This window comes from Protobothrops mucrosquamatus, unplaced genomic scaffold, assembly GCF_001527695.2.
Source record: "Protobothrops mucrosquamatus isolate PMUCROS unplaced genomic scaffold, P.Mucros_1.0 scaffold134, whole genome shotgun sequence".
Taxonomy (NCBI): domain Eukaryota; kingdom Metazoa; phylum Chordata; class Lepidosauria; order Squamata; family Viperidae; genus Protobothrops; species Protobothrops mucrosquamatus.
In genome coordinates, this window is record NW_015386501.1 from 886,938 (window position 1) to 904,112 (window position 17,175).

A 17,175-nucleotide genomic window follows, 5' to 3' on the forward strand; every position below is an offset into this window, starting at 1 on the left:
TACTATATATATATTATTTTGTACTTTGTATATTCTAATAGTTATGAAGAAAAATACAATTTCTTGCATACCACAGCTTTCAGCTAGGACTACTACTTCTAGGATGCAAAAATCCAAATAGCTGCCAAGGCAGAAAGGATCATTCTTCTATATTTTTACTGTCATCTAGGGGTCATCTGAATTTTTACAGTTCACATCTGAGAGTCCCAAGCTTGGTAGAAGAATAAACGTGCAATAGATATTGTTAATTTCTAATTTACAACAGACTGCTCTTTCAAAATAATAACCTAATATAAGTGACATACTGTATATTTAGCATAACTATTCATAGATATTTGAACTTTTCATAATAAAGTAGGTCCTTTGGTTGGTCTGTTTTGCAGTAAAAATGAATGACATTCTATATCATTAGATTTTGGATTTCTTGATTGTGGAGCAGAAAATTCATGAACTGTCTTCTTCTGTTGATGAAAATTGTTAATATAGCTGGCAATAAGTAGAGTAATCTCAAGGATCTGAAATAAAATGCATGCAGTTAATAATAATGATACATTGAGAACACCTTTAATAGACCTTTATTGTTTAATTGGACTATACTGAACTGGGGGCAAAAAGTAGAGTGTCTTAAAGTTCCAATTCAAAGCTTTCTCCAATTCATTAATAATATTGTTGTCAAAGTGTGTCCATCAATCAAAGGATATAAAAGAGAGGATATGGTGCCTTTGTACCAGATGATGTAACTAGCTACAGAAACAGCATTAACTCTTCTTGTTGGAAATGCCTTCACCTATTTGGAAAACATGCTTCTAGCATTTTGAAAATGATAGTTCAATAAAGATCAGGCAACACTGTTATAGGTCAAAAAGATTTTTACAATAAATACTGTGAGGGAGAAGACAACTCAGAATCTGACTGAGGATATTTTTCTAAACATTCTTGATTCTATCTTTTCTCATTTTACTGTATATATTGCTGTCATAATGATTGTAGCCTATCACAAAATACACATCTAATAAAAGGCCAGTCCTAGTGCTTCCTGCATGCTTTTTACAACCCTTCCACTTACCTTTATATTTTGTTTAGGTTTAAGCAAAGGATTAGTTTCAGCCATCTAAATATCTATGAGACTCATCTGGAAACTAGAGACGTTCTTGAAGATAAAAATGGTTTATTTTGAACCATGCCAATCTTACATGTTAGATGAAAAGCATTTTGAAAAACAAAACTTAAAAGTCAATTAAGCAGGGAGATTTCTATGGGTGTTAGATGTCTACGTTTGTTCTACATATGCAATGTCATTTAAAGCTGGTAAACAATTTTGGTTAATATACTAACCTTTGGTTTGGCAAATGTAAACAAGAGTTTTTCAGTATGCTTCTCTTCTGTACTCATGTTATTTACCACCAACATAAAGTCTTCTTGATAACCTCCAAAAGTCACTAGGTTCTTATATAAATATGTCAGTATTAACCTCTTAAAAGTCCAATAGAAATGATGTTCCATGCAAGAGAGGGAAAAGAAATAAAGAGGGAAAATAATTTCTATTTATTTTAATAGACATGGCTTTGAAATTATATAGCTTTTAGAATGATTATAAGGGAATGTTTCATTTCAGTAATAATCTGTCAGGACTGCATTCTAAACATTTTTACTAAAGTGACCAACACAGAATCAATTCAACCAAAATACTCTGCAACATGCTTATTGCATATTATACCTATCACACATAAACACAGAATACGCTTATAGATAAACCGGCATATAATCATAATCATAATGTTTATTGAAATATATGTACCAGTGAAGTGATGAGATTCAAATATGTGAACAACCAGTTCTCTGTGTGGATGCTGCTTCTGGAAGTCCATTCTGGGCCTGGGCAACAAAAAATTAGCTACCGGTTCTGCCGAACTGGTGCGAACTGGCTGAATCCCACCACTGTACCAGTGGATTGGATCCTGACTTAATCATACTACAGGAATATCCTATGAAAGCAGAGGGACAATATCTAACTAAATTCAGCCCTTTTGATTTTAATTGATCTATATTAAGTATGGTTAAATCTGGATCCATTCCAATGAGACTTATTTTTTAGAACGAGCATTTGACATTATGGTCTAAGATATACTTTTTAGAAATAATCTTTTGTAATGGGGTGTGACGATAACCTTGAAGAATAGGAGGAAGAGCCATAGGAAAACAATGGTTAGATACGAACAATCTTAGTCCAAAGCCAAAATATAATTTGAGAAAACATCTCAGACTTAACCCTGAGTTCTCTGTAGGGTAAAGGGAGTGAGTGGTCATATTGTAATACTGTATATATTAGCATTCATTTATTAGGTTTCCTTGTCTAGTCTACCTCAAAAGACTGATAACAATATTGCAATTCTGAATATACCTCCTCCTTTATATTAAAAATTATAATTGCCATATTAGTACTAGTTAAAAAGCAACTTTTCAGGAAAATTTTCTAATAGTGAGAAGCTAAATCAATGACAACCAATTGTACAGGATACTTTCTTTAGCACACAGGTTATAAGTGTGTTGAATTCTGATTTTATATAAGCTGATCTAATAGTGTAAATAACCTTTACAGGTATATACCGTTCATTTATTTATAAAGTTATCAAACTTTTTTCTCATTACCATGGAGTTGTATTCAAGAATGTTAATACCATTTTCAGAAACAGCAAGCCATATCAATGTGCTCTCTGGTGTGGATACTGTCAAAAGCTAAAATCAAACGAACAACAACAACAAAATAAATATACACACGGTACATACTTAGCTGGAGTTATCATATTATATACAATAATGAACTGTTCTACACTTTTAATTAATAACTGAAATAATGAATTATTTCATAAAAAGAAACTACCTGAAGGTAAGCAACAAAAGTATACTGGTGTTTCCTCTGGAAACACAAACAATAGTACAGAGATGCGGTGGGTTCCCCTTTATTGGATGTATTCAGGCAGAGTCTAGATAATGACTTGTCACGAATGCTCAAATTTGGATTCTTGCCTCAGTAACCTCAATGGCTTATTCCAACTCTGCTCTTATGATAATCAGATTTTCCTGCATTTGGAGTATTCTATTATGCTCAATTAGGTTCTTGACATTTTATGTTCTAGTCTAATCATAACAATGTATTATTATATATATAATTTATATAGTGCAGGTAAGAGAGCCAGTGTGGTGTAGTGATTTAGAAGTATGCCAGAAACTGGGAGACTGGCTTCCTGTCCCACCTTAGGTACAAAGCTAACTGGGTGATATTCAGCCAGTCATTCTCTCTTAGCGTAGGAAGGAAGAAATGGCAAACCACTTCTGAAAACCTTGCTAAGAAAACTGGAGAATTGGGCAGATAAGGCAGGATGTACCGTAATCAGTTTTGTTTATATCACTGGGCTGCATTAGAAGATCATGGGGGCAATTGTACTCTACACTGGTTAGATTGAATTTTGCAATTAAATAGTTTACCTAGAATAATGATGGCCTCACCCTCAATGGAGGTTTTCAAATGTAGATAGCCATTCTTGAATTGATTAAAATGTTGACTTAAATGACTTCTGTAGTTTGAACCAACTTATTATGTGATACTATGATCATGATCCTTACCAGTTGAATATTTCCTGCTCCATTCAATACATTTATAAAACCCACATAAGATATTAATTACTAAATGCTTTAATTATTTTAATGGCAAGGGTATAAAGTGCAAGAAACAGTGTATAGGCAAAGATATTTTTTTTGGTAAAGAAGAAAATGAAAAATATTTTTCTTACTTTTGCTGCAAACAGCTTGGCACCAAAGAGAGGCCACTTCCGTACCACAGCAAGATAAATGCGCACACAATCTATAGCAGTATGCCCACGAAGAGCCATCCATTTGGTTGATAATCTCTGGTAAAGCTGTCTTTTAACATGAAGTATCAGGGGGAAAATCCAAAATAAAACATTATGATATAAATGAATTATTATTTAAATTATTTAACTGTTATGAAATGAAGCACTATATATATATATACACACATCTATCTATCTATCTATCTATCTATCTATCTATCTATCTATCTATCTATCTATCTATCTATCTATCTATCTATCTATCCATCCATCCATCCATCCATCCATCCATCCATCCACATACATACAGTGCTTTTTTTGTCATAGAATGCACCAGAACAGAGTTCTGGCCCTTTTTTCTTACAAAAAAAGCACTGTATATATATCTATATATGATGAGGTAGCATTGTTCTGTAACTTTTTTAATTTTGGATTTAGTTAATGTGATTATGGTATGAGATAATTTCCAGCCTACTGGCAACAGAAATGAAAAAAATCTCTGTATGATGAGAAAATGGAACAGATAGTCACATATACAGTACTCTTCCAGTTTACAAGGTATGTTATGTTTGGATGCACAACATTATTTCTTTTACTATCCTATATTCTGAGATTTCAGGCAACTACTACAATAATTAATTACCATAATAAATATAAAAAATGAAACAATATTAAATATAAAAACAATCATGTATATTTAATTTGTGTGTTAAAATAATTGATCCAACTTGTCTAGTCTCTGTCTAAGAAATAAAAATTACTGCAACATTTAACGGGATCTTTATGTAGTTCTATTTGCAACTTTAAAAAAAATATAACATACCTTAACTGTTCTTCTGAACAATTATCTCTGTATCTTTTGGGGTAAAATTTCTCTATAACTTGTTTTAAACTTTGATTAGATTTTGACAGGGAAGTTACTTGACCTGCTGGAGTTGAGAAAGGTCTTTCAAAATCTCCTATTTCCACCTTGTAGATAAGCAACATAAGAAAAAAATAGTGAATGAAAAAAGTGATTACAAAAGCATCTTAGTACCTCAGCATACTTAAGCACCTACAATCTAATGTCCATAATGTAATGTGTATGTTCTCAGTAATCTTTTAAATAATCCTAATAAATATAATTGTTGCAAACTCCATGACTTATTTTTAGAAGCTGAAAGTTTTAGATGCAGAAATTATCAGTGCTAGTAGAATTAACTATAAACATTTGGTGTTTGTGGTATGGTTGTGTTGTGTGTGTGAACAGCAGCCATCATTTTCTTCATGCAGAATTAAACTCAGATGAAGGCACTACAATATTCTTCTGCTCTTGGACTATATAAGACAGAATATTGCTTTCAAACCCAACAAACATTGAATTTGTCATATGGATCACTACATGTGGACATATTGCATATCCATAGAGAAACACTGCTGGGCCATTTGTATCATGACCATATAGTTCAATCACTATCAGCAGTCAAGAGATACTGGTCTGGATATGGACTGAAACACACTTCTATTCATACCAATGTTCAGTCTGAATCATCTCTACCACTCCAGTTATTTATGAAAGAAAAACTTCCTTTCAAGGCAAATTATGTCTGTTTTTAAGTCATTTCCCTTATTTCAAAAGGCACTGATATATTTTATCATATTAAATGATATTCAAGTGCATCACAGAAAATTAATTTATGGCATGTTAATGTTTCTGCATTAAAAGTATTCTGTGGAAAATACTTTTTCTTCCTAATCACAGTATTTTGCTATTTGAAAAATGTCATTTTTTTCTCTTGTTTGTTGAAAACAGCCTAAAGAGTTTAGTGCTCCCCATAGACTACTCAAGCACTCCGTAAAATAATAAAAAGGAGCTTATTTTCCTTATCAAACTGACCTTCCCATTTCATAACCTTTTTTCTTTTTGTTTGCCTAAGATAATTTTCTAATGTATACCTCTCATCTTTGCTAGAATTGACACATTCCCTAAACATTAAAAACTAAGTTAACAAAAAATATACATAAAGCATATTTTATAAAAAGCAAGGTTTCAATTTTATTCTCTAGAAATGGAGTAGCATATAAATTATAATAATAAAAAACAAAAAAATATTAAATCCTCCTATACATAATATGGGACTGGACAACCTTTATTACTGGTAGCAAATTTGGAAAATGTTGCTTAGCATTAACATTAAAACCTGTCATTTGGAAAGATATTTCAGGATCAATTCACCAACATCACTGTTTTACTTTCACAGTTTGGCTATTACCAGAAAATAAAATGTTGATTTTCACCAATCTGATAAGGCTTTGGTTCAGAGAAAAAAAAGAATTATTCCATGCATATAGCCTAACATTTCAGAACATAAGAGTAACTGATTTATCTATGCTTTATATCATAAAAGAAATCTACATTAAAGGCAGACAACTGGAAAATCACAAACATAATTACCTGGGCCAGAAGTGCTGCCAATTCTAGTGCCAGATCTTTATTTACAGGGAAGAACCCATTTATAATTTGATCATTTGTCTGATACATTAACAGTAGCTTTTCTCTTTCTGTCTCTCCCCGGATTTGTACTGAAAAATAGAGCCTGTGAAAGAAAACAGTGATATGTTAAATGCTGATAATCACATAGTATGTGCAGTATGTGCAGGGAATAAATTATAAGGTACTGAAATATATATAAAGTCAGTTCTAGTAATACACATTTTAAAGACTACTAAAAAGAAGTCTGATCATTTTTAAACTAAATTCATGGAAAATTATGCCCTATGTAGAAATATCAAAAGAGATAAATTTTAAGACTACAGTGGCACAATGCAATGAAAGAAATATTTTTTTAATGTGATATTCACACAGGCTCTAGCTAAATGTCAGTATTATAAAACTTTTATAGGAAAAGAAAATATAAGGTAGCCATGCAGTGACAAAATCACAAGAAATAAGGCTAGGAGATAAAAAAAGGCAACCAAAACAAGGTTACGATAATAATCTGAATTTCCATGTTCAGCAGGAAATCTCCTTTCTCAGAACACAAGACCAGAAGATTGTAGACAAGAGAACCAGTTTCTCTTTGGTTCTCCTTGGTGTACTACTATCTCCTTGGTGTACTACTATGGTTTCAATGTGGAAATGACCTTCTCCGATGGAATCCAATTAAGATGGTACCTTTAGTTTCCTCTTTCTGAATTTTTGCACATTCTTATTAGGAGATATGCAAGTTAAGAAAGGAGGATTCTGGTGGATCTTCCTAGATCTTTTGACCTTTTTTTTGAATTTTATTTGAATTTTATTATATTTATACCCCGCCCTGTTTCTTTCCTTCTAGTTTTTCAAAGAGAAAAAGAGATAAGAGATCAGAAGTATAATGCACTTTCAACGTGCATCCTTTAACATTTTAATAACTACTATATATTGCTGAAAGCCTGATCAAAGGCAGTTAAGCAGACAAGAATCTTAAAAACTAGCTTCATGCAGAAAACAAGGTATTCTATTCTAAAGTGCAAAGTTTTATAGTGATAGAAGATAGATAGAAATTCATTATTTTATACCTATTTTTGTAAGTAAGCCTAACTGTTCTTGTCCCTTCACATTTTCCTGGATGCTGCTCTTTAGAGGCTTGCTCCCATCTAGAAATAATGTCACAGATCTAGAAGGAAAGCCATGAAGAAAATGTTTATTCCATAAGTTGCCCCATATTGTACATTTTGGTTAAAAATTCTTTTATTGTGTTGAAAGGATATTTGCCTAAACATCTTTTTGGAATAAAGTAAGAACAAGGGGGAATTGTTTTACTGGCCCTTAACAATGTCATGCAAATCAGCTATGACAGAGTATTACACTCATATTAGACTGAAAGCACTGAACATTTTTACAGATAGTCTTTTCAAATTATATTTAATACTTTATGAAAACTATGAACAAAATTTAACAGAACAATACAAAAATCTTCATATTTATTAAACTACTTTATTTTGTTTGCATCAAGAAAAAAATTAACACATTAAACTATAGTTCCAATCTTAATTCTCTTATCTGTAAATAACATATATTTTATCATTAAAATAGTTGCTCACCTTGATGTTTCCTTGAAGACAATGTTCAATATCCTTGCCGGAAGGATCATCAGTATATAGAGCAAATCCTGATTGCGTAGGTTTTCTCATTCCTGTATCCTGATTAAGTGTGTTCAAAAATTCTTCAACCGTGGTAGAAGCATCAAACCCAACAACCTGTGCAGACCACATAAATTTTACATCAATTAATTTTGCACCAGACTTGAATATTAGATTTTAAAGTAACAACTATCATGCTGAAAGCGTGAAAGTAACATGTAGAGGACTGGCTTCAAGGATGTTCTACCACCTAAGATGGACATCTATGGATCCAAATCATACAGAAAATATAAATATAGACCTAAGGAGAATTATACAAAGTGTAAAAATAAAAATATGGGTACAATCAAAGAGACATCTTTTCCAAAATAGCACCAGCTGAGTCCTAGAATTACGTTTTCCATATTATTAAGCAGATATATTTAACCTGATCCAGCATCTCTCTCTCTCTCTCTCTCTCTCTCTCTCTCTCTCTCTCTCTCTCTCTCTCTCTCTCTCTCTCTCTCTCTCTCTCTCCCTCTCCCTCTCCCTCTCTCTCCCATTACCATAGACAATGCATCAATGAATAAGATTTTGAGTCTACAATAACTGAAAGATATATTATGGAGCCTGTGAACACTCTCTTCTCCCTGTAGATATACACTATATTTGCTCCTTGTTGTACTTGCTTGGTTGCAATGGATTTCTCTTGTTAGATGAAATCACCAGTGCTCTGAGTGGAAGCTTCAGAAGAAAGAAATTATGTCTATTACAAGCACCACACATAATCATCATTATGTCTTCTGAAGACCACACTAGCCTCCAATGTGACATTCAGAAACCTTCAATACCATAAAACAAATGCACATAAGACCAAAGCCAGTATGAATCATTTATTATAAATTGCTGCAAATTGTTTTTCTAATTAAAATTTATATTCATTTTATCTGGTCAAATGAATAAAAATGTGCACACACAAACATGTATTCAATTGAAAATTATCTATTTATTAATAAGGAGACAATTAATCCTTGAAATCTTTAAATATCTGTGGCATTTGTAATTTTACCTTCCCATTATAATGTTACATTATTTTATGCTTAATTTTACCTGGTATATGCCATTCGTGAAATGTACTGGAATGCTAAAAGGCAAGGAGTGATGGTAGGGATTTCTTAGAAGTGTTGAAAGAATTTCCATTCTTGATGGTCTGGCTTCTCTGTCACCATTCTGTTGTGTTCTTTCTACACATCGTTGACAGTAAATTGCATATTTTCCAAATTCAGTCCTGTAAACACAAAGCAAGTCTTTATGGCTTCATATTTTAAAACTGATGTCAAATGTTAATGTTTAAAAGTGTTTAATATGTCATAGTACAGATCTGTCAATTATATACATGAATTTAGATTTGATATACAGAGTTCCAGACTGGCATAAGGACACCCTCCATAAGTACTTTGCAAATGTGCTGAAGAACTGGGGTTTTTGTTTGCAAGCTATCTTTTAAGTTGTCTGCTTGCTGAAGCAATGAGAACAAGTATATATTTTTTTAAAGCCAGACTGAAGCAGAAAAAATGAGAATTGAGATAAAGTTTTATTACGAATTAAAAAGTCAGAATAAATTTATTTTTAGAAATGTGTGGTTCAAACTAAAGAATAACATAAAGGCTACAAGACAGGGCAAAAGGTACAGCTAAACTGGGAAATCTATTGGTTCATAGCCTGAATCAAAACATGAATGGAATGACTCCATCTTTCTTGTGAACTATGGATTAACCATTTACTGAGTGTCTCCTCTCTTTTAACAGAGAATGGTATTAAGAAAAAGGCAGCCAAATTTCATTCTAGTATTTAAATTTTCAAGGTATATATTATTAAATATTTTATACCTTTCCTAATCTCTTAAAACAGAGCTGTGAAATATATATGTGAAATGCAAAACAGTAATTTAAAAGCTGTACCAGCTCAAGGGTATATGGCACCCCTGGGCCACAATGACTGATGGTGCTACCTGCCAATGCAAAGATTTTCATGTTTAAATTAGTCTTTGTTTTTGGAAGAGGAGGCAGCACTGGGGGGCCTTTAGCTTCCGTACCTTAGGCTAGTGCCTTCTTAGCCTTAGCCATAAGCTGGTCCTACCTCAACAAGCCTATTAAGTTTCCAATTTGGAGCCCCAGTTGGATTTTAAATCCCCCCAAAAAAGAATGCTGGTGACAGCATTCAAGGTTATTTCACTGAGGTCACAATAATAATTAAATTATTATATGTGATAATGTTTTGTTTCTGTGTTACATTCTATTTCAATGTTTCAATAATAAAAAGCAATTTTTAGATTTCAGTGACACTATTCTTCATAAGATATACCTGGAATCTGCATTCTTGTTCAAATGAAGTTTGATAAACCAAAGGAATGGGTGCTGTGGGAGGAAGAGTCCAACACAGAGTGCTAAAAGCTGCCAGGCCTAATCAAGAAAGAAAAGCAGAATCATTGTCTCAAGTTTCTCCCAGGATCAAATTGTCTTCAAGCAAAGCCTATGAAAATAATAGACACCAAACCACTGAGAATCCAGTTTAAAGACATTAGTTTTGTGTATACTTTTGTAAGATTAGAGCGAAGATAAACAAATCAGACAATAGACAGGAGACTACAGTAGAAAGGGGAAAGGGAAAACTCCCATAAAACTCAGATAAACTCCCAAATCTAGTATTAGAAATATAATACATATTTGTTTTGTCAGTTGGTTTAACAATCCAAAACTATTTGTTACATATTATATAATAGTATAATTCATCACAAATTTTCTAGTGTAATTACATACTTCAAATGAATGTAATATAAGTTGAATTAATATAACCAAGACTCAGTCAAAAGAATTTTTAAATGGCAGTATTGCATTCACACAGTACATTTATGCTCAGTTCATTTTGCTGTTTCATAGCTTTTCTATACTCTAGCTTAATGACAGATAATACAGAAAACAGTATATAACAACTGGAAAGGAAAGTAACATTAAGGAATTATCTGGAATGAAATGTCTTTGGAGATGAATCAAGGTTAATTGTTATTTAAGTGAAGTGATAAAATTAAGAGAGTAAAAATAGACTATTTTTATCACATTTTATTGCAATTTTTTTAGGGTTCTAATATGATAGCACCCACTTCTATTAAAAAAAACTATACCATCCATTCTGAGTGCAGGAGTGACAGATATTTGCTATAATATGCTTAGCACCTGAACTGGTCCTATTTGATTTGGCGGCTGTCGTCTTCTTGTTTGTTTTATCAACTGACAACAGATTTCATTCTGAAGCTCTGGATGTGTGAGACAGACTTGCAATGCACTTTGGGCCAAAGACACATGATAGTCAATAGCAGGAGAATCCACAGCAGCATTAATAAACAACTGGCATGTCTAGAAAAAAGCATAACACAAATGAACTTCAGTTGTGTATTTTAAGTTTCAAAGTGCTACATCAACTCTGATTTCATCACGAGTTACTATGATTAAATGACTGAATATTTCAACAGGATATTTTAAGGGAAAAATTCTGAAAAAGTTATTATTGAAAAGGAAAAGTTGCATCATGGTTACCTTGAATAATTTTATAGCTTCTGTTTGCAGAGCCTCTGATGGAAGGGTTGTAAGAGGAGAAGTAATTCCATCTTTGCTATGACAAAGAGTGGGATGCCTCCAGATCTGAGAAGCTGGAAATTAAAAAGGGAGCCCAAACAAATTACCACACATACCCATGTACTACTTAAAAGTCGTAAGTAAAAGTAATAGTAATAGTAGATTGACCTAATAAAGTATTCTGGGGCAAAACTTTGCAAAGTCTTAAATTAAATAATGTCATTTTGGTTGATCCTATTGACACAATTGCCTTATACAGGAAACTGGATTTTCTCTACATCAATGCTATATATGCTTTAGAGAAGCTGATCTCCTTCAACAGTACACCAAAATAATTTATACATAAATACATATTGAAATCAAGAAATATCACAAGATTTTAGGGATTTGCCCTGGAATCTTGCAAGAGTTTAGGCAAGATTTTGTGTGAGAGAATGATTTGCAATTTCATGGAATAATGACCATTTTTTAAAAAACTGGAACCACATATATTCCAGATCACCAACAGTAACCAGCTATCGATTATGAAGAACTGAATTAAAAAATAACAAATTACTTGGGCTATGATAACATGCTTATGTATTACACAAGTATGTGCATAAACTCTAGCATATATGTGTATTTTTATGAAAATACTTATAGTCCAGCATTATATCAATAGACTATTCTGAAGCACACAAAATCAATTTCCATGTTTTTTGTCATATTATTTCATCACAACATTGTTTAATACTTTATATGTTATTTCTTGCAAATGAGCACTGCCCACAAAAACATATATGCTTACTTCAATTGCAAGTGGATAAAACTTCAATATGCACTACTTTAAAGTTCCAGGGAGCAATATATCACTTTTACTGAAAATGTTAATATGCTGCTGCTGCACTCCTGTCTAGTAAATATCACAATGCTACTGACAATGTCAAAAGTTTAAAGATTTGATTAGTTAATTGGGCTGCAGATTATCTACTAAGTCAAACTATGACAGCTAACTTGAAAGGCAGTTTAAATAACCCTAATATGGTTATGTGAAAACTAAAAGAAACGTACTGACAGCATTCCATATATATATATTAAGTATTCATTTAGAAATATTACTCCATGCTCCTGCTGTTATTGTAATAAATGATTTATAGAAAAGAATAATGCATTTTTCTCCAATCTGCAGGCTTCTGAATAATTAGAGACCATCAAGTAAAGTTGGTTGAATTACCCCAATGTTTCTAGATGTAGCATCTTATGCTATGTAATATATTTACAATAACTAAAAAATTAATATACTATTATAAATACATATTTAGATATATCCAACATTAATTCTAAAGAAAATGGCTGCCACATGCATGGGGGCAGGTAAAGAGAGTAAATGATGAATAAGTAACATGATGCCACAATGCAAGTTCTATTCCTTTTCTGCATATGCATATAGATAACAATGTGGAACTTGCATCACAATTTGATTCTATGGACTCTGAGATACCATCAGCTGTTGACTGACTGGCAGCCATTGATGTTTCCTAAAGTAATAGTTAAGGATTATGCAGTTTGACAAAAATTCCATAGTCAAGTTTGTTGCTTATAAGCCATACTATAGAGGCTTTCAACAGTCTTCTTGTATTTGTGATTTAAAAAAAAATAACTAATGGGGCTGCACACACTTTGCAACTGATTTTAAAAAATGTTTTGGAAACTCATACAAGTACTTCTCTGCTCTTCATTTAATCAGCCTGAAAAAATGATTCTGCTGCTTTAAGGAATCCATTCACTCTTAAAGCAGCAGCAATTGTACATCCTGATAACAAGGATTGGTAGTAGAAAAGATGTTGGCTTACTGGGTTCTCCTTCAATATTTAACAGTTTGCAGACAAGCTGTTCAAACTCTGTCCCAACATTTATATTTGTGCTTCCAGCAGCAACGGTGAGATAATAAAGCCAAGTATCCTATGAAATAAAACAAAATTTGTTTCACTTAAAACTCTTTTTTTAAAAAAATATGAAAAACTGCTGATCAAAATGTTTATACATAACTTTAATTTAAAAAATATATTACAGTTCTACAATTCAATTTAATCAAAGTATTAGTTATGTTTATTTCCACCAAGAACCTCAACTGAGATTATCCAATACAAATTTACATCACAAAATGCAAAATAAAGTACGGTACATTTTCTTAGTGCGTAATAAAATTTCTAGTACCTAATCTTTCAGTTTAAATCTTTAAATTATATCCTGATTAGTCTTTCAATATACAATTTATATAGGAATAAGCTCAATTAAACTTAATGGAATTTTCTTCTCAACAATGGAATCTTCTTCTCAACAAATATTCTAGGCAACATTATTATCTGTTAGACAACTTGTAGTGCAAACAAATTGGCAACAATGAAGAAAATATAAAATTGAGTGACAGATAAGAAAATATTATTGTATCTCTCACTCCAAATAGCAAATTAATTATCAACACATAAGTGTGTGTATGTGGACAAAATATAAAATGGCAGAAGAAAGGAAACTTTAGATAGAGATATATGCATCAAATGTGTTGCTGAAAATAAAAACTAAAAAACTAATTTCAGAAAGTCTTAAAAATCTTAAAAACAGATATTCACCACTATTGCAAACTTTTCAATGTACTTTATGACATACTTTAGTCAATTATCCAAATAAAAGAAGTCTGAACTCATTTTAAGATAATTTAGCAAGTTTAGTATCTCACATGGTCATTCTGTTCAAATGTAAAGTAAAACACAGTTACAAAAAGCTTGTCTTCCTCTGATCATGTATACCCACTCCCAAGTATAAATTCTGCTTCTACTTTATCCAAAGTAACTTAGTTATGAATTATACAATCTATCTTCATAAATGATAGTTTGGCTGGCTTCTATCTTTCTGCAACTTTCAACTTCTCCTTGCAGCTCTTTCTAATGAAGGGAAAGCATAATGCTCATTGGAAGTAATTGCTGCTATTGTAAATTATTATGTAGAATTATTCTAAATCTGTTAAGTTCCACTTTATTTCTAAGCTTGGTCCAGATGTGACTTTACTCCTCAATATACAGGTTTTTAGGTGTTTTTTCTGTGAGTAAGTGATGAAAGCTGGCTGCAAAATCTTGGGACAATGGAACATTTGCTACCTTCTCATACTTGGATCCTATTAGAAGATATGTGGGTGCTTGTTCCTTAGGATGGATGACAATGGTAAAATGTGTTGATAATAAGCTGCGACCACTGGCTTCATAATCTTCATCTGAATCACAGGATCGATCAACTTCTTCAACTTTAGCTTCTAATAGCTTTATCTGGCCCAAGGGAAACTAGAAGTAAAGGCATTTATATTAGAACAGAGCTGTATTAAAATCTAGTTCATTAATCTTGCTATGATCAAGTTAAGCATACTTCTCACTCCATGACTGAAACTAGACAGACTTCACTGAAAACATGATTTGATTTTATTCTGCTTATTTTAGTTACAACGGTGCATAATTAATGGGATAGGGAAAAGATTAAGAAATGATGAATTCCTCCTTTCAGTGTTTAACTGGCTAAAGTGGTTGCAAAACAGAACTTCACTTACATATATGTGTCCTTTGTGTGTGTATATATTTATATATATGTGTGTGTGTGTATATATATATATTTTCCTGCTTATCTACACCGGTTTTCCATTCTCCAGAATTGTAATTCATATGGAGAACCCTCAAGGACAGTGGAGATTCTCCACTGCAAAAACACTCATGTTCTACATGTAAAGGTGACAAGAGATGAGAGGACTAGTTTGCTTATCCTGTTCCCTCTTGAACCAGTACCTTCTTCCTCTCTCCTGTTTCTGTTTCAGCCACTTGTTTTGGGGGGGCGGGGCGGGACTTACAGTAGATTGAAAATAAGAGAATCTGAATAAATGTCTGGATATATATTCTTACATGTATAGACTATGCATGTGGACATGGGAATTTGTTTTAAACACACTTAAATATAAAGTACACAGTACATAAAACAAAAGGAAGTCTCTGAAAAAAATAGGTTAAGGTATAAAATCTTAATATATCTTAATATAAAACCTGATATAAAATCATGGCTCACCAAGGTAACTTATAATTGCTTAATACATAAAAAAATACCTTGTCTTCATGGCTGCGGAAATAATATAAAGTTTTCCCAACCAGCATACACCACACTGTTTTGGAATATCCATGTTTCACCTGCAAATAAAATGAAATATTTTATGCAGAAGGGCAATGAAAGATTCTTTTTTATCCTGTATTTAAAACATTATAGTACTGGGCTACAGTACTGTAACAAAGCTACAATTCTTCCGCAAAGTGCTGTATTTATGAAAACTTTGATGAAGCAATGACCAAAAAATAGGCACACAATTATATAACTGAGTTACTTTTATAGCTGAACTTTTATATATAGTACATATAAAACTGATACGAAATATAAATAGTTAGCTGCACTTGAACATACAAGAAATAAGCGCCTTAGCCTCATTCTGGATTCTTTTTCTGCCTTGACATGATTCAAATCAGTAGTTTTCAGTTCAATTTTAGATTAATCTTTAGACAAAGTTTTTTCCTATGACAATCTGTGGAAACAACACTGGATTTGGAAGAAACAGGACAGAAAGAGTATCAATGCAGTTGAACATCATGTACTAGAGAAAATTTTAAGGGTATAATGGGCAGCCAAATGGATCGAAGAATAAATCAAACTGGAATTTTCATGCATAGTATTAATGACCAGACTTAATGACTATCATTTTGGACACATCATGTGGAGACCCAATTACCTTTATGTTGGAAAAGTTAAAGCAAAAAAATAAGGAGGATAGCCAGTGCCAGTGTAGATGGATTTGATTAGAACTGTATCTCTAAGAGACCTAAATTGAAGACAGACTATTCTGAAGAAAATCTATCCATGTCGTCTCTAAGAATTAACACAAACATGATAGTATTAAATCAATCAATTAAAGGTTTATAGTCCTGTCGAAACCTAAGCAATCTAAATTTAATTGTGGTCATTTGAAAATAGATAACCCCATTAATAGAAGCATTGCATTAGTTCTTTTCAACAACTATACCTTTTCTAACTTCAGATGAAATGGCAAAAAACTTCTGAATATAGTTGCAACAGAAGAAGGAGGAGGATCACGGGAGTTTAGGTTTCATGTTATACTTGGGGAACCTTATAAAAAGGAGATTTTCATTACAATGCTTTTTGTGTATTTTTTTTTAAATATACCTTCCTGGTAATATTTTACTCCTATTTTTTGCAAATCTGCTTGGAACACAAAGACGGATTTCAAGTGCTAGGTTAATCTTAAAACTTTCCCAAAAACTGGCATTTCATTAGCTAACTTTTAAAATGAATTAAAGAGTAATAGCTAACTAAAAAGAGCAATGAATTTTTAATACCAAACCAGTGGCTACTTTCCTCCAGAAATAAATAGCATGAGAAGTTTTCTTCATAAAGGCAGAAAAAGAAGCATTACATTTTGTACCCATGCTTGCTGATATCCCAATACCTAGCTGATATTATCTGCATTTTAAAAAGGTCCCTGATTACATGCAAAGACATATTAAATGGTACTTAATTTAGCCTCCAGAATTAAC

At 32.2% G+C, this 17,175-nt stretch overlaps 1 protein-coding gene across 1 annotated transcript in view; it reads right to left on the minus strand.

Moving 5' to 3' along the window:
- The window catches only part of PLEKHH2 (pleckstrin homology, MyTH4 and FERM domain containing H2), a 53,231-nt gene continuing 36,056 nt past the window's right edge, over positions 1-17,175 (minus strand). Inside the window, exons 16-30 of the mRNA XM_015813092.1 lie at positions 15,682-15,762; positions 14,698-14,877; positions 13,396-13,504; positions 11,525-11,637; positions 11,165-11,344; positions 10,296-10,393; positions 9,042-9,219; positions 7,914-8,069; positions 7,389-7,486; positions 6,286-6,427; positions 4,675-4,820; positions 3,792-3,921; positions 2,650-2,736; positions 1,336-1,473; positions 1-515 (exon numbers count right to left, since the gene is read on the minus strand). Of these exons, the coding sequence (XP_015668578.1) occupies positions 345-515; positions 1,336-1,473; positions 2,650-2,736; positions 3,792-3,921; positions 4,675-4,820; positions 6,286-6,427; positions 7,389-7,486; positions 7,914-8,069; positions 9,042-9,219; positions 10,296-10,393; positions 11,165-11,344; positions 11,525-11,637; positions 13,396-13,504; positions 14,698-14,877; positions 15,682-15,762 (2,007 nt within the window). The 3' untranslated portion in view covers positions 1-344. The remainder of the gene's footprint in view (positions 516-1,335; positions 1,474-2,649; positions 2,737-3,791; positions 3,922-4,674; positions 4,821-6,285; positions 6,428-7,388; positions 7,487-7,913; positions 8,070-9,041; positions 9,220-10,295; positions 10,394-11,164; positions 11,345-11,524; positions 11,638-13,395; positions 13,505-14,697; positions 14,878-15,681; positions 15,763-17,175) is intronic.